This window comes from Plectropomus leopardus, chromosome 23 (assembly GCF_026936395.1).
Source record: "Plectropomus leopardus strain MGB_pleo_1.0 chromosome 23, ASM2693639v1, whole genome shotgun sequence".
In the NCBI taxonomy this organism is placed as follows: Eukaryota; Metazoa; Chordata; class Actinopteri; order Perciformes; family Serranidae; genus Plectropomus; species Plectropomus leopardus.
The window spans coordinates 18,394,628-18,419,700 of record NC_142198.1 but is presented as its reverse complement, the minus strand read 5'-3'; the positions used below and the strand labels follow the sequence as shown (position 1 = coordinate 18,419,700).

The 25,073-nt window shown below is 35.9% G+C and overlaps 4 protein-coding genes across 6 annotated transcripts; 2 read left to right on the top strand and 2 right to left on the bottom strand.

Moving 5' to 3' along the window:
• The first annotated feature begins 852 nt into the window (after positions 1-852).
• Positions 853-4,064, top strand: LOC148185724 (uncharacterized). The gene is made up of 4 exons (XM_088073113.1): positions 853-1,027; positions 1,275-1,375; positions 2,024-2,197; positions 3,383-4,064. Exons 1-4 carry the CDS (start codon positions 937-939, stop codon positions 3,836-3,838), a joined length of 822 nt encoding a protein of 273 aa, XP_087929239.1. The 5' UTR covers positions 853-936; the 3' UTR covers positions 3,839-4,064.
• A 775-nt stretch (positions 4,065-4,839) lies between these two features.
• On the bottom strand, positions 4,840-14,280 carry LOC121961935 (ubl carboxyl-terminal hydrolase 18). Of its 2 annotated transcripts, XM_088073109.1 has the most exons (13): positions 14,186-14,280; positions 14,009-14,053; positions 13,108-13,327; positions 10,111-10,232; positions 9,915-10,011; positions 8,684-8,799; positions 8,515-8,585; positions 7,743-7,868; positions 7,550-7,645; positions 7,213-7,341; positions 6,999-7,127; positions 6,824-6,896; positions 4,840-5,870 (listed from the first exon to the last, which is right to left on the bottom strand). In XM_088073109.1, exons 2-13 carry the CDS (start codon positions 14,019-14,021, stop codon positions 5,116-5,118), a joined length of 1,947 nt encoding a protein of 648 aa, XP_087929235.1. In that variant the 5' UTR covers positions 14,022-14,053; positions 14,186-14,280; the 3' UTR covers positions 4,840-5,115. The 2 variants fall into 2 exon arrangements, with proteins under 2 accessions (XP_087929235.1, XP_042367990.2); XM_042512056.2 differs by lacking the exons at positions 13,108-13,327; positions 14,009-14,053; positions 14,186-14,280 and adding an exon at positions 11,440-11,708.
• Positions 14,281-14,283: 3 nt separating this feature from the next.
• Positions 14,284-16,524, top strand: LOC121961936 (E3 ubiquitin-protein ligase RNF19A). Its single transcript, XM_088073114.1, has 3 exons — positions 14,284-14,505; positions 14,748-14,918; positions 15,877-16,524. The coding sequence occupies exons 1-3, from the start codon at positions 14,467-14,469 to the stop codon at positions 16,330-16,332; spliced, it is 666 nt and encodes a 221-aa protein (XP_087929240.1). The 5' UTR covers positions 14,284-14,466; the 3' UTR covers positions 16,333-16,524.
• Positions 16,525-16,845: 321 nt separating this feature from the next.
• LOC121962460 (ubiquitin carboxyl-terminal hydrolase 50-like) lies at positions 16,846-24,754 on the bottom strand. Of its 2 annotated transcripts, XM_088073111.1 has the most exons (16): positions 23,304-24,754; positions 22,341-22,438; positions 22,104-22,202; positions 21,854-21,959; positions 21,350-21,459; positions 21,153-21,223; positions 20,951-21,070; positions 20,763-20,858; positions 20,513-20,641; positions 20,288-20,416; positions 20,119-20,156; positions 19,991-20,022; positions 19,793-19,885; positions 19,338-19,433; positions 18,414-18,713; positions 16,846-17,909 (listed from the first exon to the last, which is right to left on the bottom strand). In XM_088073111.1, the coding sequence occupies exons 3-16, from the start codon at positions 22,180-22,182 to the stop codon at positions 17,839-17,841; spliced, it is 1,470 nt and encodes a 489-aa protein (XP_087929237.1). In that variant the 5' UTR covers positions 22,183-22,202; positions 22,341-22,438; positions 23,304-24,754; the 3' UTR covers positions 16,846-17,838. The 2 variants fall into 2 exon arrangements, with proteins under 2 accessions (XP_087929237.1, XP_087929238.1); XM_088073112.1 differs by lacking the exons at positions 21,854-21,959; positions 22,104-22,202; positions 22,341-22,438; positions 23,304-24,754 and adding an exon at positions 21,615-21,808 and having other exon boundaries at positions 16,846-18,168.
• Between the last annotated feature and the right edge of the window lie 319 nt (positions 24,755-25,073).

Sequence of the window (25,073 nt, the reverse complement as noted above, 5' to 3'; positions counted from 1 at the left end):
TTATAATTATTTACTAAAATAATTATCTTCTGAGGTTTTGTGTTGAGTTTTGATTTTTGTTTTGTTTTTGTAGAACATATGCTGGTGCACACGTGTTGTGCACGTGACATTTGAACCCATCATTTCCTTAACTGACCACTCGAAACACTTCAGTCCATACATAAAATAAAATAAAATAAAATAAAATAAAAACACTTCTTTTGGACACTGCTGAATTTTTGTCCAATGGTCTGCATGTACCGCCTGTGCAGCATTTCCTCTAAAACTGCACCCAGTGTACTGAGATGATAACTGGAAAGCACCTGATTCTCCATATGATCAAAGTCTGTTTACCAGCTGATCCACATCCTGGCAGATAATAAAGTGATGCGCAACTTTCTTTTGATACCATGGTGTTAAAACTGTATTCATAAACATTATCACTAATATGGAACAATAATTTAGAAATTGAGGTTTTATACGCAAATTCAAAACAATGCAAAAACAAAAAGTAGGCTACAATATCCTACAAAAAAGCAGGGACATTCAATTTGCTTTGCTTGGGGGCCACTTCTGCAAAATGACAGGAGGCCAGGGGCCAGTCGCAGCAGCCCCATGCATGTTTCTAGGATTTTAGGACACTTGTAGGATTTTAGCATGTTTAAGGACATTTGTAGGATTTTAGGACATTCAAGGCTGGCCCCTAATATGCTGATACAAAATAAAATAAATAAAAATCATGCACGTGTTATGTGGCTCATAGCACGAGGAATCCTTTTCTCCAACCAGCATTCGCGTGATTTCTTGTAAATGTCTTGAAGGGAAAACTGAAAGTAATAAAACAAAAACAATTCTTGGTGGAGTCAGTGAATGTGGCTCAGCAGACAGTCACAGTTTCGCATTTCCGGAGAGCAGACGGAGAAGTTTACCGACGAAGGAGCTCAACTGAAAAGAAAAATGACCACACAGGGTCAGGAGGAGAAAAGATACGACCCCAAAGACACGACCCTGAAGTTTGTCAACAGACCGGATGATCTGGATCCAATGCGTAAGCACAAAATGCAATTATATGGTCGCACTGTTGCAGTATATTCATGTTTCTTTGGCGCGTGCATTGGTTATCCCAATTAAGCCAATTAAAAGAAATACATGTATCACGTTTTAGTTTGTTGATATGTAACGGCAGATTGATAACTGAGACATTGTTTTTATTTTACTAAAAGGAAGACGCTTTGGATTTATAGTGCAATTGTGATGCTGCGTTCATTGTCTGCTCTTTTTGTTGTTAATCTCAGCTCCAGAGGAGGGAGACGTATGTCTCCGAGCAGAGATGTCCTGCGGTCACGCTGTCACTCCAGAGTCTCTCACTGGGTGGTGTCGCAGCCTGCTGGATCAGGTACTTTCCACCTTTACATTTGCAGTGTTTGCCTCAGTGGAGGAGGAGTTAGGTCTCAAACTTTCTCCTAAGAATTACTGATTATAACAATGCTCTCACTACATAATTTAATGTATTTATGTTTAATTTTGTTACACATGTTTCTTAAAATGAGCTATGGCACACTTGGTCTCTTGTGAGTACTTTATTTTCATGTGAAAATTTAATTTTATACATTTTTACTAAATAAGAGGTGGACATTTCTACAGTTAATTTTTAATTAGTGTTAAAGTAAATCAATTCATTATGAAGAATTCCTCCTTTCTTAGGTCTACGCAACCCAGTCATCAAATAAATGTTGGAGTTGGATGTTTCTGCAAACCATGGATGTTACTTTTGTACATTTCATATGTAGCAGATATGTTGAAACTTAACGTGTCTTTTATTTTTCAGTTTTCAATTTTATTTTGCAATAATGTGATTAAATTGCTGTTAGGTATAAGCACAAAAAACTTGGTTTTGGTGAGGGAAACATCACATTTTGGCTTAAAATTCATGGTTTGATAGCTGGACATGTAAAACACATGCAGTTTTTACATGTAAAAGGTGTTTAACTCTCCAGCTAAGTTCACTTTATCTGTCACAAACAATCTGTTCTTTGAATTTCAGGGCCAACACAAATTTAAGTGCCCTGCTTTAAAGGACGGCACCTTGCAGAAGTGCGATGCAGAGTGGTCTTACCAAGAGGTGCGCAGGCTGGCGGTGCTGACCTCTGAAGAGATGCAGCACTTTGAGGAGCACATCGCCCTCCTGGCTGCCACAGAATACTGTGAATATAAATCGGTGAGTGTCCCAGTGTCGAATCTAAAAAAGTACATAAGAGATAGTTTCTGTCTATTAAATCCAGCAATCGTGCAGACAACAGAAATAACGTACAAGAGTAGAAACAATAGTTTAGGGCAGGAATACTTAATTTGGTTTGATTGGGGGCCACTTTATTTCAAAATGACAGGAGGTCAGGGGTCATACATGTTTTCAGGACTTAAGGACATTTCCAGGATTTTTAGGGATTTCTAGGATTTAAGGACATTTTGAGGGTTTCATGACATTTATAGAATTGTAGGACATTTTAAGGATTATAGCAGGTTCATAGGATTTCAGGACGTTTCTAGGATTTTAAGATTTTTTCTAGATTTTAGTTTTTTTCTAAGATTTTAAAATGTTTCTCGGAATTTAAGGACATTTAATGACATTTCTAGGATTTTAGGACATTTTATGGTTTTAGCAAGTTTATAGGATTTTAGGACTTTTATAGGAGTTTAGGACATTTCTAGTTTTTCATGACATTTCTATTATTTTAGGACTTTTCTAGTATTACAGGACATTTCTATGATTTTAGGATGTTAAATAGGATTTTAGAATATTTCCTAGATTTTCTCTCAGATTTTAAGATGTTTCTAGGATTTTAAGACATTTCTTGTTTTTAGGAAGTGTATAGTATTACAGATCATATATAGGATTTTAGGATGCTTCAAGGATTTAAGGATATTTTGAGGATTTCATGACACTTCTAGGATTTTAGGACATTTCAAGGATTTAAGCAAGTTTATAGGAGTTTAGGACATTTCTTGTTTGTAGTAGAGATCATATATAGGATTTTAGGATGTTTTTCGATTTTAGGACATCAGGGACTTACCTTGGATCTTTGTGGGAGGTGCAAGGGATCCTCCTCTGGCATAAACAAGCTCTATTTGTATGCCGTTTCATGCACTCTGGCACCTCATGTATGCCAAAAGTACAGAAACAACTCCCAGTGTGAATCTCTATATCGTATTTATGAATTAGAAGAGGGTTAGGGGCCACCCGGCACCCTATCAGGGGCCAGATTTGTGGTAAGTTAAGTACCATTGGTTTAGGGGAAACTTAAAGTTGCTCTTTTGCTCAGTTCTTCTAACTTTCAAATAGAAAGCTTATAAGCATTTGTCCCAAAATGTCTTCCCTAAATGTTACTCACATCCTTTCCAACAGTGTCCTCGATGTGAAACTTACTTGGAGAGAAAGGACCTCGGTAACCTTAACGTGCAGTGCACAGTCTGTACAGCAGACAAGAAGAAGAATTACCAGTTCTGCTGGCAGTGTCTGAAGCCGTGGAAAGGTGCGGCTCCACGCTCCGACCGCTGCGACAACGACGGCTGCATCAACCACGACCTCGAGCTCCTCAAGAACTGCAGGTACACCGTCCTCAAAGAGGTGCAGGGCGTCAGCGCCTGTCCCTCCATCCGGGCCTGTCCCACCTGTGGCCAGAGGGTGGAGCACGACAAGACGGGCTGCAAGAACATCATCTGCCCTCGCTGTCAGGTCGAGTTCTGCTTTGTGTGTCTGAAGCTCACTCCCGAGTGCCTGAAGACGAGCTCTTACTTCATCGCCTGCAGTGACGGTGTGGCCCCCAGACAAACCTCCATACCTGTGTGGCACAGAAACTAAGAGAGAATTTGACACATTTGCGTCTTACATATCCGAGTGCCTTTTTCTGTCACACTATGCTGTTCTTTTCCTGTTCATTGTTCGATTATAAAATTCTTCTCACAACTGAAGCCAAAAGTGTAGTCCTATAAGCTTATTTGTTCATGTGCATCGTGAGCATAAAAATATGTACTTTTTTCTTATTATATTATCAACTGCAGCCTAATAAAGCTTCCCTTTACATGAATGCAGAATGACTGTTTCATGTCTTACAGACGCATGTATGCGAAAACATCTCCTATAAATTGTACAGGGTTAAGTCTTAGAAACATGAGCACATCAACAAACAATAAAAAAAACAGGAAGATGTTACAGGTTGTGCGTTACATGAAAATTACCTGAAACTTAGCAAAGAAAGGAAAAAAGGTGAAACAAAAAATAAAACAAAACGATAAATATGTACATTAAAAGTTATCAACAACAATAACAATAATAATATTTTTCTAAATATTTTCCCTATTTTTAAAAATTATTGTCTATTAATTTCTCTGTTTTTAAAACTAAAACTAATTTATATGTGATTTTCTTTTCCCTTTTTTTCAATTTTGCCAAGTTGCTCATTTCTATTCATGTATTCAAAAGAAATCAAATCCATTTGCTCAGATTTCAAAGGTTTAAATGCATGTGAAAGGTGTCAGACTGCAGCACAAGAAAACTGATGTCACTCTTGGTTTCAGAGAGTTAAACAACAGTAAAATAATAACAGCCAAATTTTAGTAAATCCCCTCAAGACGCTCTTGAGATATCGCATTCAAGATGATGAAACAAAGTCACGCTGACCTTGATGTTTGACCTTTGACTGCCTAATTCTAATCAGTTCATACTTGTGTTAATTCCAAGTGGATGTTTGTGCCAAAGTCCTTCATGTATATATACACGTAAGGACAATCTGAGTGTAATCTGAAAGTAATCAATGACAGTTCTGCCTTCAGTCAGCAAGTGTTGCCAAAATAAGAGCATAATTTCTCCTCTTTTTAATGCAGTTTATTTCTCACCATCATGGTCTTCAGTAAAAAACACAAGAACTCACTTGTCAGTGTCCTAAAACTGAAAAAAAGGCAACATTTATCCAAAATGCCGAGTCAGACGGTACATTAAAACATCACTGATCACAGTCCCTATCAGTCACAGTCGATAGAAGCACAAAATCGACAACCAACAGTGTCAAAAGAATGAGGTTTGCATTGCCACGGACATGAATAAACTGTTCAAAGTGACCAAAAACATCTAATTACGCATCACCTCCATGGCTCTCTTTTGGCGTTTTCACCGATCTTTGCAGCCATTCTCCTCTGTCGAAGACTTGCAGCAGGCTGCATTTTCTCTTCGTCTCTCTTTGAACTGTTTAGTTTCCTGTACAGGTTTGGTGAACAGCTACAACCTGTTTGTTCATTCATTCTCACCTGACCTTGCAAATATCCTGTCGTGTGCTGAACTGAAGGAGAGTAGCCGTTTGAGGACACATGAAACGACTTTACATCAGAATCAAACATATCTGCGCCGACGCCGGCCTCTTTTCTCAGTTTGATGCCATTTTCCTCTGTTCTTACCTCTGCTACTGACTCCCTTTTGTTTTTCACAACTTTACTTTCTGCAGATTTGTCGCTAATTCTTGTAAGACCAACAGTCATATTTGTTGTTTCGTTCTTTGCAAAATTTGACATTAGCATTTGCAGTCTGTCTCCATTTACTCCAGTGTCTGTTTGAAGCACGTCTTTATGCTGCCTTTCTTTCTGCTTTGGCTGTTTTTCCAATTCACCAGACAGATTTTTCTGTTCTTTCCAAACAGTATCGTCGTGACTCTCCTTTAATCTATCGCCATTTAAGTGCCTCAAGTTTTCCCCTCTGCTGCAGCTTTCATAATTTGGTCGATGACGAGGAACGAGATGCTCTCCTCTCTCGTCCTCGTCGTGTCTTTCTTCAGCCTCAACATCTGAATGTGTGCAGAGAGTCTCCTGATTACCCCCATAAGTTGTTTCAGGACATCTGCTCACTTTAAAGAGAAAAAAAGGAGTTATTACTGATTAACCCTCTGGTATCATTATGGACATCTTTTTCCAAATGCGCAGTTTTTCACTTTCATTGGCAATCATTTTGGCTGTGTTACTTCATATGGAACGATTTTTTTGTTTTTTCTCAATAAATTTTTGCAGTTCTAATTTCTATAATACACTGTGTACAAATATACTACCACTAAAGGCCACTGAAGACAAAAAGGAAACTTCCAAAAACTTTCATTAAAATACTATATATAAATATTTTTCCTCCATTTTTTGGGGATAAGTCTTTTTCATTAACTCCAATCCTGATCAAAATAACCAAATATTTAAACATTTTGTGGAGTTGAACCCTGTAAATGCTTTTTCAGAAACAAGGCCTAGTTTCGTTTACGAGTAAGCGATTGTAAAGCAGCTGTCTACAGTGGCGTCCCCAGAAATCGTGGTGGTCAGATAAAGTCACTGAAAAACATAAAGCTATAACCGGATTTCAGGGAATCAGTTATGTTTTAATGTGTTATGTATGTAAGTTGCTCTTCAAAAAGGCTGATTGTTGTTTTTCTTGTTTCTTCTAAAAAGCTTCATTTATTGTAAGGAACAAAACTTTTATTGGAAACAAGGGGAGACTTGTGGGGGCATTTTTGAGAAAGTCTGTTCTGTTAATTGTCATTTTTAAATTTGAATTGACCAAATTAAAAACTAGAAAATATGCTCAAAGTGCAGATCTCCACCAAGGAGGCTTGTGGAGTTATCTGTGTTCAGTAGACTTTAGTAAACTACTGTTTTGTGCAGGCGGATAATCCTGGTTTTGAGCCATGAAGAAACATTTTTAACAGCAGGTGATATCTTTTTAGTATCTGTGTACAGTGCAGCGCTACATTAAATAAAATATAAATGTAAAATCTAAAGAGAGTAAATAAATTAAAAAGTGGTGCAAATTCAAACTCACCTTTCCTGTACATGAGGAGGTACGCTGTACGAGACCTCAGAGACGTTTCTCCAGCCCCAAACGGTTGTTTGACCTGTTGAATTTAAAATAATTACAGTAAATGATGAACTTCATGTTTTAAACTGTGTTAAGAGTTGTGAAACTTTACTGCATATAGAAAAAATATCATCCTTACTTTGTTAACAACATCATCATTGAAGTGATACCACATGTAAGTTTCAAAGGATCTGATGTGTGCAGTGTAGTGACCTCCGGTTAGATTACCAAAGTGGTCGACTAAAGCGTAGAGCTCGTATTTGCAGTTCTGAAGAGAAGGAAATAAAACAAAGTCAACGCATTTAAGAAATGTCTAATCAAGCTGCTGCTGGAATAAATACAAAGAAACATGCCTTCATGTGCAGAGTCCGGGGTACATCCGCGCTGCAGTGAAGTTTGATGAAACGCCCGTGCGTGTAGCCGAAGCTGAATCTTTTCAGCAGGAGAGTCAAAACCTCTGGACTCTGTGTGATCTCACATCCCTAGACCACATCATGAAAACAGCAAAAATAATGTTACAATGTCACTATTCACTGCAATTCACTTAATCTCTCTTTAAACACGCCGCTGGACGCCGTTAAATGGCGTTCCAACTCTGTGTGAGTCGGGAGTGTCCATTATTTACAGTAACCCCATGAGAAATTATGTGAACGTTTTGTTTTGGAGGGTAAACTTGACTCAAACACTCACAAATTCTGCATCTTGCTTTTTATTGCAGCGGTTGCAGAACATCTTGTTGTCCCCGCAGACTTTTTCTCCCTTGAAGAACGTCTCCAGCCCTTTCTCCTGCAAACAAAGTACATTTATTCATCCTGTATGCATCTTTTATCACATATTTTTCTGAGTGCATAACTCTTATTCTTGTTCATGGAAAGCACAGTACCACGTTGTAGGTTTGATAAGGCAAATCATCCACCGCAAGTGGCAGAATCCAAAAATAGCTCCTGGAATCATTTTTGTCGTTGCAGCTGAGGCATTCGATCTTGTGATTGAGCTCTCCCTTAAATATCTGGAGACAAAGAAACATCAGAAGTTCAATAAATGCCGTGCAACCTTGTTAGAGAGACTGCTACACGAACTTTTAATAAATTACAAGTATTTAAACCTGAACTCTGAGAAAATGCGTGCGATTTCATTAAAAAAAGAAAATGGGGGAAAAAGCAACTTGCAACAAGGAATTATTCAATTTAGAAAATCTTTAAAAAATAAAGAAAAATCAGTGGAAAATTATATTTATAATTATTTCATATCCAATTTATTGTGCATTTCATTATTATTTGGTAATATTTATTTATCTATTATTTATTAATTGAAGCATTTTGCCATTATCATTTCCTTTGTTGTTGTTTTTTTTAACTTTTTTTTCCTCAGGTAATTTTTTTCTACTTTTTGATGAATTTTCTTGCTAATTTTTGGGTCATTTCCTCCTTCTGCCCATATTATTGAACAAAATCAAGCCAATTTGCTCTGGTTTCAAAGGGTTAATGGTTTGATCATGAAAATAACTGAATATGAAATTATTACAAAGTTAGCTCCACTTTAAAAAAAAAATAAAAGATTAAAATGCTGTTTAAAAATGAATGCATGATAAATACTAATCTGCTTTTCGACTATATCAGAGTATATTTCTAATTCCTGTCTTAAACTTTCCCCACCTTGGCTGCCTCTGGACTGGTCAGACACAAAATCTTCTCAAAATACTCCGCAGCATCGCGCTGCTCGTACACTGAAAGTGGAACATAAAATATAATTATTAATACACATGCAGCCTCTCTGATCAGCAACCCTGCAGCAGCAGTGTGACGTCTCAAATCAAAAACGTACCGTTGGTGATTCCCAGTTTTGTTGCGAAGTTGTGTGTTTCGGCCCTACTTTTCTGTAAATCCTCAAACAATCTTCTGAGCTGTCTGTCGATGCTCGTCGAATCGTCGATGCAGCATCTGCGGCACAGTGAGAACAGGCGACTTCATCAGACCAGTGAGGCAAAGTCAGGATATTTCGTCTGATTTAGATCAAAGCTCTGCTCGTGTGAACTGCACTGATTTCATATCAAATATTTGACTTTAAAATCGGTCTTTAAGGAATGCCTCAATATTTATAAAACACGCTGTGGTAAATATGAAGCTGGACCCCACAGCTGGTCGGCTAAGCTTTTATAAAACAAAAGCTGTCTGAAGTTAACAAAAATGTGTCTGCTTCCACCTCTGAAGCTCTCTGACACTAACAATATCTCATTTTGTTTCTACAACAAAGTTTTAGGGCCACACTTAAGAAAAGATCTGAGCTTTTCAGAGATACAGTATAATATTAAGTGGAAAAAGTTAAGGATATTACTAAATGAATAAAAGTCAATACGTGAATTAAGTCGTAATTTTACAAGTGAAAAGTTGTCACATTAAGCAAATAAAGTAGTATTTTTATGAAAAAAAGTAATAATATTTTGTGAATGAAGTTGTAATTTTACAAGAGAAAAGTCATTATATTACATGATCCACCCTGACTTTTTCTGCGGTTCGGACTTTGTCTCTCTTTATACAATGTCACTTGACTTTTTTGGGATAAATATCTCAGTTTTACAACTTAATTCACTCAATTTAATGACTTTTTTTCTCGAAAAATTAAGGCTTTTCTTGCATAATCGTACCCATTTTTCTTGCAAGGGCATGATTTTTTTTTCTCATAAATTAAAACTTTATTCTCCTAAAATTACAATATTTTTCTCCCAAAAATTACCTTGTTTTCGTAATATTATTACCTTATTCTTGAAATCTCCAATTTCTTTTTTTCTTGTTCTCTATGTGGCGCTAATACTTTGCTGTACGTCTCATCCAACCAAAAAGTAAAAATGCCAATATTGTTATTTTTTTTCTGATGCATCCAGTCAGTTTTTCATTACTATTCCCAACCACAAAATTGTCAAGCATATAATCTACCAGCAATATTACAACATGTCGTTTTCACACTGCAGTTTTTCTACGTTAGTGAGCTAACCAGCTGCTGGTTGCAGCTTCATATTTATCGTAGAGGCTCGTCAAGAAAAACTGATGTCACTAACCGTTTCACAGCCTCCCGAAAGTCTTCAGTCATGAAAAGCACCTGCAGCACGCTGTTCAAATAGCATGTCAGACCTGGACTGATGAGGCCGTGATAATCTAAAGACACGACAACGACACAAGACGTATAACTGCAACATTATCTTAAAACTCAGAAATGTTTGGGCTGCTGTTATTATTCTTTTTTGTGTCACTTACCTGAGATGGCGAAGCTGTCCAGTTTCTCTCTGAACTTTTGAACGAGGTCATGATTCATACTGATGTCTTTGTGTGTGTTGACATTTTTAGATTTGTGATGTTTTTGGATGTTTGGATTCAGCCTGTGGAAGCAGACAAATACGGCAAAAGTCAAGCAGGGATGACCTTTAAGGCTGCAGTTTTCTTTTACGTTAATAACTATACTTTCTGAGGCTTTTTCACGTATTTTAATAATGTTTTGTTGGCTAATAATGATGCTAGAGAGGTCCTTTTATTGCTTTAAACTCTATAATGGTGGATGACAGTTTATATTATTCTGACATGCTGAAATCTACCAGGATCACTCCAACGGCAACTAATTCTTGGTAAAAATGAACAGTGATCAATCATTGTTAGGGGGAAAAAACATTAAAATGTTGCTGGTTTCAAAGAATACCAAGTGTGTTTTTTCCTCAAAGTTCAAAACATTGCAAAGCATCTTGATTAAATTTCACATGTTCGATTCATTCTAAACAACCGATTACTCGATCTTTTTTTAAAACAATGTTCAACATTTTTCAACTTTCAGCACTCGGCGCAGAATTTACACCCAACGCCCAGAAATATGCGGCGTTCCCACTGTTTTTAAATCCAACAGCCTTTAAAAAACAAACAAACAAAAAAAATACTTTGGTGGACAACTAAGATAAAAACATGTCAACTTTTAGTTTCAGGACATAAAACACTAAAAAAAAAAAACATTGTTATTGATATTATGTGAAATTTCTGCTAATAGAGTCTCTAAATCCTACACACTGGACCTTTAAGTACATTTTTTTCTGCTAATATTTTGTCTCCTTTGTTTTGGTCTGTTTTCTGTGTCTATTGTAAAGTAATTTGGAAAGTGCACTAGTGTCGTGTTTTAAGTGATGTAAATGGCATGTTTCTTACAGGACCGTTACTTTCACAATACTTCTTCCAGCAGAACTTAAAACTTAGCAAATCTAATATAACACCCCACAATAAAACTCACAATAAAAAACAAATCTATTTGTATTTTTCACGGCTACTGCTGGAAGGATTTTCAGTCCAAACAAACAGCAAAGAGTTAAAGTTATAGTTCAATAAACACAAAAAGTGCGCAGTGAACGCAGCTGGTGTGTTTGGGTGTAACGGAAACACATGTGGCCTCAATCCTGCAGCGCCTCACAGGAGTTAAAATGACTAAATTACGCCACGTAAGACAATAATTAACCACTATAACATCGTAGTAAACTCATTAAAATCCAATGAAGACTTCCTGTGCGCGTATGTAGTAAAATGGGAGGGTTAAAACAGGAGAAAACTCACCGTGCAGCTCATCTGATCATCCAGCGGAGTCCTCAAACCTTCTTTCACTTTCGATACCAGCGAGATGTTGAAGGACAGAAGGACGAAACACGCAAACACCGAGACGCTCCGCTGAAATTAGGCTTATAACAGGCCCTGCAGAGTTTACGGTGCTACATCTGAGCGAAATAATCCTCCTGAGTTGTGTAGTTTCAGGTGCGGCTGTTGTGTTTCCGGTTTATCACAAGAAAAAACTACAATCTGCCTCCAAGGTAAGACTGAACTTCCTCTTATACTGTTATTATGTGTCAAATTTATAAACTAAGTTTGATTTCTGCACTTAAATTCAAATTATTCTTCTCAGACTTATTCAAAGTGATACAAATGCGGTTATTTTGTGGTTTAAACTCAATCTGAGTGTTTTTGTTGTCTTTTCCTTGTTCAGGAGAGTCAGTTTTCTTTTCATTGTGTCATCATTATCAGTGTAAAAATGGGTTTGTGTAATAAACATAAAACTTTCGTAACAATAATACTTTAATTCTAACATGTATACTTGTATAATAATGGTGTTTTTTGCATACTTTGTTTTTTACTGTAAATACTTTCATGTAAACATGAAGCAGCTGGAAATTCCCTGAGTTCCCTTTTAGTGATTCAGATTTTATTATATCAGCTCAGTCATGCCAATAAAATTTGTTGGCAGTCAAAGTTTTTGTCTTCATTAGATGATTTCAAACTATTCAGATCTCAAATCTGAACACACAGACAATCATAGGCATATTTTTATGTTCAGTGCTACTTACACTTATTAAGGAATTTGTTAATTTCTCAGTGTGCATCACCAATAAATGTACCATAAACCATAAACTCTCAGCTCTGTAATTAACACAGAACCTGCCTGGGAATCCTCGCGTTTTTAAGTTTTCTTAAGTATTTAAGTATTCCAGTGATATTTTTTTGTACATATATATTGGCTCATTACAAACAGGGACTACTAATACATGATTCAGCATCTTTTGATGATGCCAATTTAAATACTGGCTAAAAATAAGTGAAGTTGTAGCCAACTGCTAACTCACCATATTAATGACAACTGACTGCATCATCATAGTCTACTTCCTGTTTACATCTCCCCAAAATGATGGGAACTGTAGTTCTTAAAGTTAAAGCGCAGCACTAATGTGCTCAAATTCATATTAAGATGAAGAACAAAAATCCATCAATATTTTTTCTCGTGTTACACTACAACAACAATAAATAATAACTGATTAGAATATTTTTTATTCTTATTTCATTAACATTTTATTTCCTATTAATTTATTTGCACAAATTTTTATCATTGCTATTCACTTATTTTTATTGATTATTTTTTGTGTAATATTAGTACTCGTTTTCTAGTTATTATGATTATTACTTTATTTATAACAATTTTATGCATTTATTAGCAATTAATTTCTCATTTATTATTATTTTATCATTTGTTTATTTTTTCACTTTTAGAATTTTAGTAAATTCAAAGTAACAAAGTAAAATTGTTAGTAATTAACAAAATTATTAATTAGCTAAATACTACTACTACTAATAATAAGAACAACAATAATAATTATTATTATTATTACTCAGAATGTGTCATTAACAATTGTCAGTAATAACAATGCTTAAAGATAATAATAAAGACTTTTCACTTACTTAGAGAGAATCAAAATGAGCATTCGGGGACTGGGCCAGGTGGAGAAGAAGTACGACCCTCTGGATACCACCCTGAAGTTTGTTAGCAGGAGGGACGACCTGGATCCTCTGTGTGATGATGATGATGATGATGACTGTCTGAGAGCAGAGATGTCCTGCGGCCATGCTGTCACCCCCGACTCTCTCACACTGTGGTGTCGCAGCCAGCTCGATGAGGTATCTTGAAATCACAGTTTAAATGTTAATTTTAATTAAAATAAAGTGATGAAATTGGAAAGAAGACAGTGGTGTAAAAGCATGATTACTTTTATTTCCTCACTATATATAAATTTGTGTTTTGCTCAAAACAAAAAATGTGCAAAACAGTACCCAAAAATGCAAAAAAGTTTTTAATCATTGGGGAACCTGTTTTGGTGCTATAATGTATGACACACATCTTTTAAAAGGTGCTATGCAGCAGGTTTTTTTTGTTTGTTTGTTTTTTAATAGTGCCACATAGAACCATATTTATGATGTCATTTGAAAAAAATAAAGTCACTAAAAGCAGAAAATCATGTATAATACCTTAAGTTTTTAATTAATGCATAAAAATCAGTCTTGCTGCTACTTAGCATGCTAGTTATTGAAAATTCTGCATTTTAAAAAAAATCTAAATACATAGTAGCAACATGACAAAAACTTGGCTTAAAATTTTGAAAATTCATGAATATTTGATATTTATGATGAGGACTAGTGTTGGTAATAATAAACTCAAAGAAAGAAGAAAATAATGCTAAGGATTTTTTTTAAAAGCTTAATTATAAAACAACATATGCATGTGTGTAATATTAAAGTGGGCCCTAAGGGTTAAATAAAGAAATGGTAAAGGGAATGAGGGAGCAAAAATAATCTAATCTCTTACCGGTCTGAAGCATCAGCAGGGATCCTGTCACCTGGTAGATTTGTCCTTCCAGGCAGAACAGGAAAAGACAGGATTTAGTCCAAAAATTCAACGACCAGGAAATAATGTTTCTTTCTATTGAAATTTCAGTTTAGATTCAACATTTTTTATTCAAAAAAAGGCCGACTGCTCACAAACCTCAGCTGCTCTTTCTCATGTGCAGTGAGTCTTTTCCCAGTCGGACACCTTAATTGCTGATCTGGTCCAGCTGGGCTCGTCCATGATCCCAGTCTCTGCTGGTGGACACACAGTCATATCGCGCTATGCAACAAGCTTTAAAAAATTTCATTTTTCATTCATTGAGTTATTTTTTTTAACCAACATCATCATTCTAATCATAAATATCAAATAGTCATTAATTTTCAGAATTTTAACCCTTTAAATACCAGGTTTTCGTAATGATGCCACTATTATTTTAAATGAAAGGAAAAAAATATTTCAAAATACTATATGCAAAGGTGATTTTTATTTTCATTTTTATTTTTTGTGTGTGTGATTTGCAGCAACATTGATTGTGACAGTGCACCCCTTTTATTAATATAATTATATTAATAAATTATTTTATTAATATAATTATATTAATAAATTATATTATTTTCAATATGATTGAAAATAATAATAATAATAATTAAAAAAAAGTTTAGGCAGTGAGTTCTGTCTGTTTGTTACAATCTCAAAGTGCATCTTCTCTTGTTTAAAGGGTATTCACAAATTCAGATGCCCTGCGGTGGTGCAGGGGACCAAACTGTGCAATAAACTGTGGTCGTACCAGGAGGTGCGCAGACTGGCCAACTTGTCTGTTGAGGAAATGCAGCATTTTGAGGAGACGATGGCTCGTCTGGCTGCTGCAGAATACTGCGAAATTCAGCCGGTGAGTGCTAGTTGTTTTGAGTGTTTTTGATGTTGATATTTAAAGACCTGTTTCAGTTATTAAAGACTTTTTTGGGGGGGATATTAGAGAATATTGTGTTAATAAAAACCTTTTGGAGATGATATGGGTGGATATTAAAGGCCATTTAGTGTTATTAAAGACTTTTTTTATGGAGATTAAAGACTTTAGGAGATATTAAAAACTTTTCAAAGTTATTAAAGATGTTGTTGGTATTAAGGTCTTTTGAGGTTATTGAAGACCTTTTGGGGATAATAAAGACATTTTGGATATATGAAAGAGTTTTTGGGTATATTAAAGATGTTTTTGGTTTATCAGAGACTTTTCTCTTTTTTGAGGTTATTGAGGGTTTATTAAAGACATTTCGGAGGTATTAAAGACTTTTGTGGGATATTTAAGACTTTTCAAGGTATTGAAGACTTTTCAAGGGTTATTAATGACTTTTGGTGGGTATTAGAGAATTTTGGTGACAATAAAAACATTTCAAAGATACAAAGACTTATTGTGGATATTCAAGACTTTGGGGCGTTCTTAGGGATTTCTCTGTGATATTAAAGGCCTTTCTCATTATTAAAGGCATTTCCTGGTTATTCAATACTTTTTTGGGGGATATTTAAGACCTCTGGGACATTAAAGACTTTTTTGGTTTATCAGAGACTTTTCTCTTTTTTGAGGTTATTGAGGGTTTATCAAAGACATTTCAGAGGTAATAAAGACTTATGGGGATATTTAAGACCCCTCAAGGTTATTGAAGACTTTTCAGGGATTTCTCTGTGATATTAAAGGCCTTTCTTATTATTAAAGGTATTTCCTGATTATTAAATACTTTTTGGGGGGATATTTAAGACCTCTGGGGATATTAAAGACTTTTTAGTGTTAAAAATTAGATGCACTGATTTTCAAATACTGCGTGTTCTCCTTTTATCATTTTCCACACCAGTGCCCACAGTGCAAAACGTGTATAGAGAGGGAGGATCTGTCCAACCTGTGCGTCCGCTGCACCATATGCACAGCCGATCAGAAGAAGACCTACCAGTTCTGCTGGCAGTGTCTGCGGGCGTGGAAAGGTCCAGACCCTCGATCTGACCGCTGCAACAATGACGGCTGCATCAACAGGGACCTGCAGCTCCTGCAGACGTGTAAGGACATCAGTCTGCCCGCAGTGGAGGGGGTCACCGCCTGCCCCTCTGTCCGAGCCTGTCCCACATGCGGCATGAAGGTGGAGCATAATCAACACAACTGCAAAAATATCCGCTGCCCTCGCTGCCACGTGGAGTTCTGTTTCGTCTGCCTGAAGCTGAAGCGCGAATGTTGTAAAACCAGTTCACCATATAAAATGTGTCCCAGTGGGGTCGCTCCCAGACAGACCTCTGTCCCTGTTTGGAAGAGGAGGTGAAAAAAATGTTTGTCTGTACTTTATGAGCCATTTAACAATATTCAACAATGTATGTTAAAAGCTAAAATTTTGATAAGTGCTTTTTTAATTGCGTGTCGTCTCTATGATACTTACACCTGATCAGATGTAGCACTCATAATTTCGTTGTATTTTCTTTGTACAGTGACAATAAAGACATTTTATTCTATTCTATTCTATTCTATTCTATTCTATGCTAAGATTAGTTAATATACACAGAATGTGACAAATACACATTTTTAATTTTATATCTACAAATTTAAAACTTTTTGAAGAGTTCATACACACATTTAAAAAAAACGTTAAATCTCTTAATAAAATCACAGAAGTCTTCATGTTTTTTTCATTGATTTTAAGTGTCTTTTTTTCAATTTAACAAGATTCTTACTACAAAGCCCCAACAATGGATTTGCAATTCCACTTTTTCACTTAGATCAGCACAGTAACATTTAAAATACAGCTTAAAGAAGAAAATGGCAAACATACAGCCAGCTATTTACAAAATAAAAAATATTTAATTAATTGTTTAATTTTTTTTTAAATGCAAGTTTTTATTTAAATACATTTATCCAAACAGAGTTAATGTGCATCTGTGTATTTGAAAGAAGAAAGTTTCCTTAGTATCAAGCAAAGTAAAACACTGTCCAATCACCTTTAAATGCATCAAAATTCATCACAACTTAACAGCTTGCTACAATATGTAGCAATGGACTGGAAATGTCGATGTATTCCCGGTAACAGCTGGAGGCATAATGTCATGACTATAATAAACTGATCAGATTTTGTCAGTCAAAGGTCAAGGTGGCCGTGACCATAAAACAATAGTTTTTTGGTCATAACTCAAGAACTAACTATAAAACATCATCACTTCATCAAATTATTCTGTAAGACATTTTCTGAATTTTGACATAGTTAGCGTGAGTTTTTGAGTTATGACCAAGACCTAATTTTTTTGGTCAGAGGTCAAGGTGACTTTCAACAATAGTTTTTTGGTCATAACTGAAGAACTGGATATAAAACGTCATCACATTGTGAATTTACTTTATTAGACATTTGTCTGAAATTTTGTTAAAACTAGTGTGAGTTTTTCTGGACAATTAGCTATTTTTGTCAATCAAAGGTCAAAAAATACTTTTTTGGTAATGATTCAAGACCTCACGTGCTAATTATTACAAAATTTCAGACAAAATGTGTAATAGAATAAACTGGCAAAGTGATGTTTTACACCCAATAGTCAATGTCATTGTGACATTATAATGTTGAGCAAAAACACTTTTCTGACCATCGTTCAACATCATTTCTCAGGAACAGAAGCGGAGACACAATTATTTAAACTGTGCTAATTATATAGGTCTTCTGTTCTTATGGGTTGAAGACATGCGTGAAGCAGAGTTTTAGAATTTATAGCTTCTTTGCAGCAACATCCATATTTGAAGTATGTTTTGTGTCATGGCTACATATGAGTCCGGACAGACGTGGATGTAAACTTCAACAGCAACAGCAGCAGGTTTTTTCTGGCACATGAAGGCCAGTTGCCTCATTTTCATCCGGTTTATTAACTGAAAGACAATAATTTAGGAACAAAGTTGATTCATAATTATAAATTACTTTGATAACAGGTTGTAGATGAGATTAGGGGTTCGCATTTCTCAACCCATAAAAGTCAAAATAACTGCTAAAAAAGACATATCCTGCTCAAATTAAATTGAGTTTCTTAAAAACTATCAATAACAATAATAAAACAAACAAACAAACAAACACGTGATAGACATGTAACAGGTCCTGGATGCTCTCTGGCAGCTTGTGGAGATTTTTGACCTGGTGGAAAAGTAAATCAGGAACATATTTTTTTGGAACAAGTAATATAACTGACTCTGACCTAACCCAACATGTACGATCTCATGCTGTCATGGTTTAAATTGATCTTTTTTTTTATAGTTCTTACGTTTCTATTATGTTCACATTTAGTTAATTAAGGGGGTTATTTCTTTTTATCATTACAGTGATAAAGACACAGATTCCCTCCATAATGTTGCTGACAGTAAATAACATGTCCTTATTACCTGTCTGGATGCCCAGACGTTGCTTTAACATCCCGGGTTCGTCGTTTTCTTGAGTAATGATGGAAGAAGTATTGTCTTCGTTTGTAGACAGATTTTCCTCTATGCTTGTTTTTCTGACTGATTTTTCATCCTCTACATATTTTGCATCATCCTCTTCTCCTCCAGCCCAAATACTGAGCGTTTTGTCACTGTCATCCACTATGTTTCTTTTGTGTTCCTCTTTGGCTTCTTTTTGGTCTTTCTGTTCATTTTGCATCTCATCCATCAGATCTCCTGAACTAGTCTCATTATTCTTTGTGACTGTGAAGAGGAAGAAAATTTATTTATTCAGTAATGATCTGGATCAGTTTCAATATCATTAAGAACAGCTTTTATACATTTTCAGCATTTACACCCTGAAACAAGATGACATGACAACATATCCTCCCCAGTAATGAAACCCTGGAAAAATATATCCTCATATTCTTTGTATACTGTAAATAACGCATAAATGCATGTTTGCATTATGAATCAAATGATATAAATTACATCAAATAGAGCCAATTAAAGTAGTGTTGTTTTTGTTTTTTTACCAATCTATAGTCAAATTTACAATGAGAAGAAAGACATTTGCAAATTGAAATGTTAAACCATCCCTTGTTTTGTTTGTCAGGTGCGGCATCTGTATTATAAACAGAAATAATTTACTTTCAAATATTTGGAAACATACAACATTTGGTTGATTTAAATAAGGATAAAACTGATAAATGATCAAAAGTCTCACTGATGTAGAATTATTTTTGTGGTGGATGTGAATTAAGTTAGAAAATCAAATTTGGGCCAAAAATATTTAAAATTGCACTTCATGGTGTGAGTAGTGCTAGAAGTAATTTTCCTTCATTTATGGTCATTCTTTTATATCGTAACGCAGATTACAGTTTTCACCCTGATGTGTTTTCATCTTATATTCAAGATCTTCTTTTTGTTGTTGTTGTTGTTGTTCTTCTTCTTCTTCTTCTGCATCAATTTCAGGTGTAAATGCTTTTATTCATGTAAAGGAAAACACAAAATGCAGGCATCAGATTATAATTCATTATATGAAAATAAACAAATATAATGCAGTAATGCTCTCAGGCTTTCTGCTTTCAAATATTTATTTTCCTGTAGATCAGCTTTTCTTATTTAATATTACATGTTGCTAAGTCAACATGCATGTGACATAATTAACTCTTATATCCTACTTTTTTGGGGAAGTATGGTTTTTATCACAACTCAATCAATTCATCAACTGGTTGCCGGTGTAAAACGGTGGGACGTGCACAGTACGTCATCTCCTCATTCTTTCCTATTTTTATCTGGTCTTTATCACCAGTTTCTTTTGCAACTACATTTTTACTTACTTTTTCTGTCCAGATGTTCGTGTTTTGGATCATCTAGGGTACTGGTTTCATCCTGTTTTTGCAGTGCATTGTCTGTGGGACCCCTTGAATTGGCTTTAAAAGGAAGGAAAGAAAAGGATGTAGCAATGACCTGATAATATTACACTCATGGCCAGTTTAACAGTTTAACAGTTTAATTGTGTATTTGTATGTCCTTACCTCTGTACATGAGCAGATATACACTCCTGGAGCTGGTAAACAATGATTTTTGCATTATTTGCATTGAATGACAAAATAATAATATATCTCATTTATTTTAGATAAAAATTTGATTTTGTCAGACATACGTGTAAGACTTGTTTTTTGCAAATGGTTGCTCTCCAACCTGCATCATTAAAAAAAAAAAACAGACCAAACAATGTCAACAAATCTCCATTTGATGTTTGATTTTTCGGTTGGTTGGGTTTGATTGTGTACCATTGTTATGGCATTGATGAGGTGAAATTCCTCTCTTACCTTGTTGACTTCAGTGTCATTAAACTCATACCAGGCTTTGTCCTCATTGGACAGGATGGTGGCTGTGTAATGTCCACCTCTCAGACTGCCAAAGTGATTCACCATCCCATACAGTTCATACTCCTTGTTCTACAATAAAGAACACAGTCAGATTCATGAAAATATTTGAAAAGCAAACATAAGGAACATCATTCAAATATAAATCACAAATGCCTGTCCCCTTGCCTGCATTTGTAATGTATGTTGCACGTCCACACGGCAGTGTGATTTGACATGTGACATGGAGCTGTAGTCAAAGTCAAATCTTTTAAGGAGCAGAGTCAAAATCTGAGGAAATTTCACCATCTCACATCTCTAAATAACACAAAAAACCACAGGTTTTGCTCAACAGAAAGAACTGTAAACAAACACACAAAGTGTTCATCTAATTCCAGTATGAAATTCACTGTTGCGACAATTTTGGTTCCAAACTCACACTTGTTGCCTCCGTTTTGTTGTTACATTCATTGCAGTACACCATGCTGTCTCCACTGAATGATGTAAGCTGGAAGATCCTTTCAAAGCCGTCTTTCTGTTGAAAGACAAACGTTAGATTCGAAATTCGATAGCAAGCTCACATCGTATAAAAATCCCAAAGCAGATCTGTAAACTCTGGCTGCTTACCACACTGCAGGTTGCATCAGTCATCAGTGACAGTGGAAGAGTCAAGAACGGATTAGTCTCCTCATTGATGCAGTGGCCTTTGGAGCACTTTGTTGTGTATGTCATCTTTCCTTTCAAAACCTAAATATATAAATATCAGTTATATCACAGCTTTCCTATTTGTCCACCTGTGCATAATATTACAGATTGGATAAATTCTCACCTCAGAGGCTTTTGAGCTGATATTATGTAAAATCATTTCCAGGCATCCTGGAGCATCACCTTGTTGACAAACTGTGAAGGACAAATTAAAGTAAATGAATGATTTCATCAAAGCATCTTCCCTCATTTACTACTGTTTTAGTAAATGCTAAAAGCACTTTGAATGCTCTATTTTCCATTTATCACAGTCCATTTTACCATTCGTAATTCCAAATGCTTCTGTGAAAGCTTCTGTTCCACATGTCTGTTTCTTCAGGCCGGCAAAGATTTTTCTCAGCTGAAGGTCTGTTTGTGATTCTTCATTCAACCTTTAGGAAGAGAGCAGCATCTCAGTCAACAGTATTTACAGCCTGCCTTGATGTGATCATTGGTTTAGTTTTGTGAATTTGACACACAAATATAAACTCAAATGAGTCACTTTATAAAGAAATGTTTCATGCTTTTTACATGGTGTTTTACTCACATTTAAACTGCTTTCCTTCTATTTGTTGTCATTCATTTATTTTTTACATGGAAGGAGTTAAGAGTAACATCAGGTGGGTTTCAGTTAAAACTGGCCTGACTCAGTTAAAAACTGGTTTTCAGCAGCACAAAAACACAAAAAATAAATGGAAACGATCATCAGAGATGACAACAACAAAACATAGGCAGCGACACTGATGTTATGACATCATTTTACAGACGACTGCAGCTGTTTCAAACCTGTCGTGGATCTCTGGAGTCATGAAGAGAACTTGCAGGACACTGTTGAGGTAACACGTTGCTCCCTGATTACGCAGACCATAATAACGTCTCTGTGGCGGAGTGACTTTAAAGGAAACGAAAAACACAGTGTCATTACACTTTCTCCATGAATAAAAGTAGACGCGCAAAAGGTGCAGAGCAAAGGGAGACCGCAGCTATAAAACTGTAAATATTTTAAAACATTTTAAAAACATATATTGGACATCACCTGCAACTTTATTGCCCTTATGCTCCTTCTCTGTAGTTGCTTTACATTTCCGAGAGGGTTTTTTTTTACGGCGAGTCATCTTTCCTCTTGGATTTCCCCCTGAAGATGATAAAGTGTTGTTTTAGCTGGCAAACAGTTCGGCTCCATTTCAATCTACTATCAAAAAGTCATCATGTTATCTTTGTTATGTTTTATAATCTGTAATTTAATGAAGAAGAAAAGAAAAAGTAGTGTTACCCTGTTAAATTTTGCCTGTTGGCTGTTTGCACCTTCTGTCCCAGGTGGCGATGGCGTTTAAAAGCAGAGGGCTAAAGTCCTCAGATGTGTTCGCTTTGCTTAAATATAGAAAGAAAAAGTACTAGATATCCCAAAGACAGTGGTATGTTTCTTTTTATCCTCCTCACATTTTCAGAAATAATATTTAGTGGGCTGCCAGATTATGATCACAACTCTGGACCATGGTCCATGCTGTGCACTAAACGTCCTCAAACCCTAGAAAAGCTCTTGTTTTGTGCAGCAGGTACAGTCTTTTTATTTAAAAAAATAATGTACGGTCAAAGATTTGGAAACATCAGTTGGTAGAGTTTAAAATGGAAGGAAAAATCGATAATCAAATGTCTTACTTATGTGTAAATCTTTTGTGGTGGATGTTTAACATTAGGACAAACATTTAAATCACATTTGAGCCCAGAAATTTAAAATTGTACTATATAACCTGTAGTTACCACTAGTTGCTTTTGTGTTAATTTTGTTTTATATCCAAATAGTATGGAAAACTTCATTTATTTGCTTCTTTATTACCCGTTTGTTTGATATTCTTTTTCTTTATCTCTTTAAATTAGCATCATTTCCTGGATTTAGGAGGAGCATGTTCGTTCCCCCCACTTGTTGTTCGTGTTTTCATGTGTAATGCTGAAATGGACAGGCAGCTCGTTTTAAGATACGTCTTTCTGTGCTTGTCTGCTTATCATTTCACACTGTTCACAGTTTTTGCAATTTCTCAGTTTTATGTCATAAGCTGCTCCTTTGATATATTTACAATGTGATACATTTTATCCTCAATAATGCACATTTTATGACTCCTTACTTCTGTGTTTACAATCCAGTCATACAAATACAGAGAACATTGAAATGATAAGAAAGCCTGTAAGGCTGGTTTGCAGTGTAAGCCAGAATTAGAGACAGAGAGGGAATGCTTACCGGGGTCTGACGATTGTGTAAGGAAGCCAGTAACGTGTGGAGGGGACTCTCAAAAAGTCTTACTTTCCTTTTTTTGTCCCAGGCGGCTGTCAGCAGTCTGAGCGTTCACCTAGTGACAGGACAATGTTATGACACAACTGAAAATAAAGTTCAGAAAAGAAAAGAGGCTCCTGTACAAAACTTTAATAATCTTTAAATTATTTTCTAAATGTTTTTAAAGGTCTACGGTACTCTAGCGGGGACTTTCTCTTTATTTTAATTCACTTTCTTTCTTTTCGCTGTGCTCCTTGCTACTTTGCTTCAGTCCTCTAGTCAGTTACTGCATCATTCCTGTAAACCTAATTTTCATTATGTTTCTTATTAATGGTCCTTATTAATGGTAACTGCCGTGTGCCTGAAAGGTGGGATTGATTGAGTGAGATACTCATCAAAAAAGATGTCTAGGAGTGAAGTGGGTACACACACCATGCAGTAACCCCCCCCCAAAAAAACCCAACGTGCCAGCCTCTATGGTCTTTCACCTTGCTATTGTGAAAACAGAAAGTAAGAAACAGACAGGAAAACCAATGCAAAGTCGTTAGAAACCACAAGATGTTTTTCTGCTCATTTAATATCACACCTCTTGTTTGCGGTTTAAGTGGATAGAAAACATCTTGTTTTACACAGGAACAAAACTTTTTCACACAAACATGATGTTACAGGTGGCTGTGTTACCGAAAATGTTGCCTGTTTACTGGAAGTGACCTTAAGGCTTCCTGTAAACCTAATTTTCATTATAATGTGAAGCTATCCAGCAGAGGGCGGCACGGTGGCATCGTGGTTAGCACTGTTGCCTCACAGCAAGAGAGAAACTGACTGTTAATCATTGGCATATCCCAGAGTCTGATACCTCCATCCTTATCTTTTTAAGCCACGCAGCTTTCTGCACTGGAACCCGGTGATGACACTGGACATACATTTTCAGATTTGTCACATATGAATTTATGGTCCTGCATATAAACAGGAACAAAAACAATCTCCTTATGCAAGTTTAAAACAGATCCTACCGATATTCAGTTCTTTGGCAACGATCTCTTTAAATTGCTGCACAGTGATCTTCTTCATCTTTTCCTTTTGTCACATAGATGAATGAGTGTTTTTTTTTGACTGGGTCCATGTACGTTCAGCTAGATTACCATTTTGCCGCTCAGCCTGGAGGGCTCTTCAGATTTGTGTATTCTGATAAAGAAACTGAAACTCTGAGCAAATATTTCGAGATATGTCACATTTAGACCTAAGGTTCCAGACAAATCACGTGACTTTGTGGAAATGAAAAGAGGAACGAAACTCCAACCCCTGTGCCCCTGTTTTGTTGTCTGAGTGAGCAGCTTTCGTCTTTTAGTCTAGATGGGCAACAGCTCTTCAACTGAACAGAGAAATAACTCTGAACAACAGAGGAGCAATTTGACAACTGGACAGAGAGATGTCTAAGGACAACACAGTCAATGTCAAGACTGAACAGGACAAGTGTTACAACCCTCAGGACAAAACACTTACATTTGTCGAAGGAGATGATGATTTAGACTGTAAGTAGCTTTAGTTGCTGTTTTTTCACCAAGAGATAGGCTTGAAAAGTAAGAAAAGTAAGCTTCTGTTATCCATGGCTTATTTTTACAAGTATGACATTCTTAATCACATCTCCTCTTGTTCGTGTGTCTCATAGTTTTGTGCGAAGGCTTCAAGTCTCTCCGAGCAAAAATGTCCTGCGGTCATGTTGTCACTCCGATGTCT

Coding starts and splice junctions, on each gene's coding strand:
- LOC148185724 (XM_088073113.1), top strand. CDS start 937: ATGACCACACAGGGTCAGGAGGAGAAAAGATACGACCCCAAAGACACG. Junction 1,028..1,274: donor GGATGATCTGGATCCAATGC/GTAAGCACAAAA, acceptor TGTTAATCTCAG/CTCCAGAGGAGGGAGACGTA. Junction 1,376..2,023: donor GTCGCAGCCTGCTGGATCAG/GTACTTTCCACC, acceptor TTTGAATTTCAG/GGCCAACACAAATTTAAGTG.
- LOC121961935 (XM_088073109.1), bottom strand. Junction 10,012..10,110: donor GGACAGCTTCGCCATCTCAG/GTAAGTGACACA, acceptor TCGTGTCTTTAG/ATTATCACGGCCTCATCAGT. Junction 8,586..8,683: donor AAAACTGGGAATCACCAACG/GTACGTTTTTGA, acceptor TTCCACTTTCAG/TGTACGAGCAGCGCGATGCT.
- LOC121961936 (XM_088073114.1), top strand. CDS start 14,467: ATGAAAGGAAAAAAATATTTCAAAATACTATATGCAAAG. Junction 14,506..14,747: donor TCAAAATACTATATGCAAAG/GTGATTTTTATT, acceptor TCTTGTTTAAAG/GGTATTCACAAATTCAGATG. Junction 14,919..15,876: donor AATACTGCGAAATTCAGCCG/GTGAGTGCTAGT, acceptor TTTCCACACCAG/TGCCCACAGTGCAAAACGTG.
- LOC121962460 (XM_088073111.1), bottom strand. CDS start 22,182: ATGACTCGCCGTAAAAAAAAACCCTCTCGGAAATGTAAAGCAACTACA. Junction 21,460..21,853: donor ACTCCAGAGATCCACGACAG/GTTTGAAACAGC, acceptor CTCTTCCTAAAG/GTTGAATGAAGAATCACAAA. Junction 19,886..19,990: donor ATATCTGCTCATGTACAGAG/GTAAGGACATAC, acceptor TTCCTTTTAAAG/CCAATTCAAGGGGTCCCACA.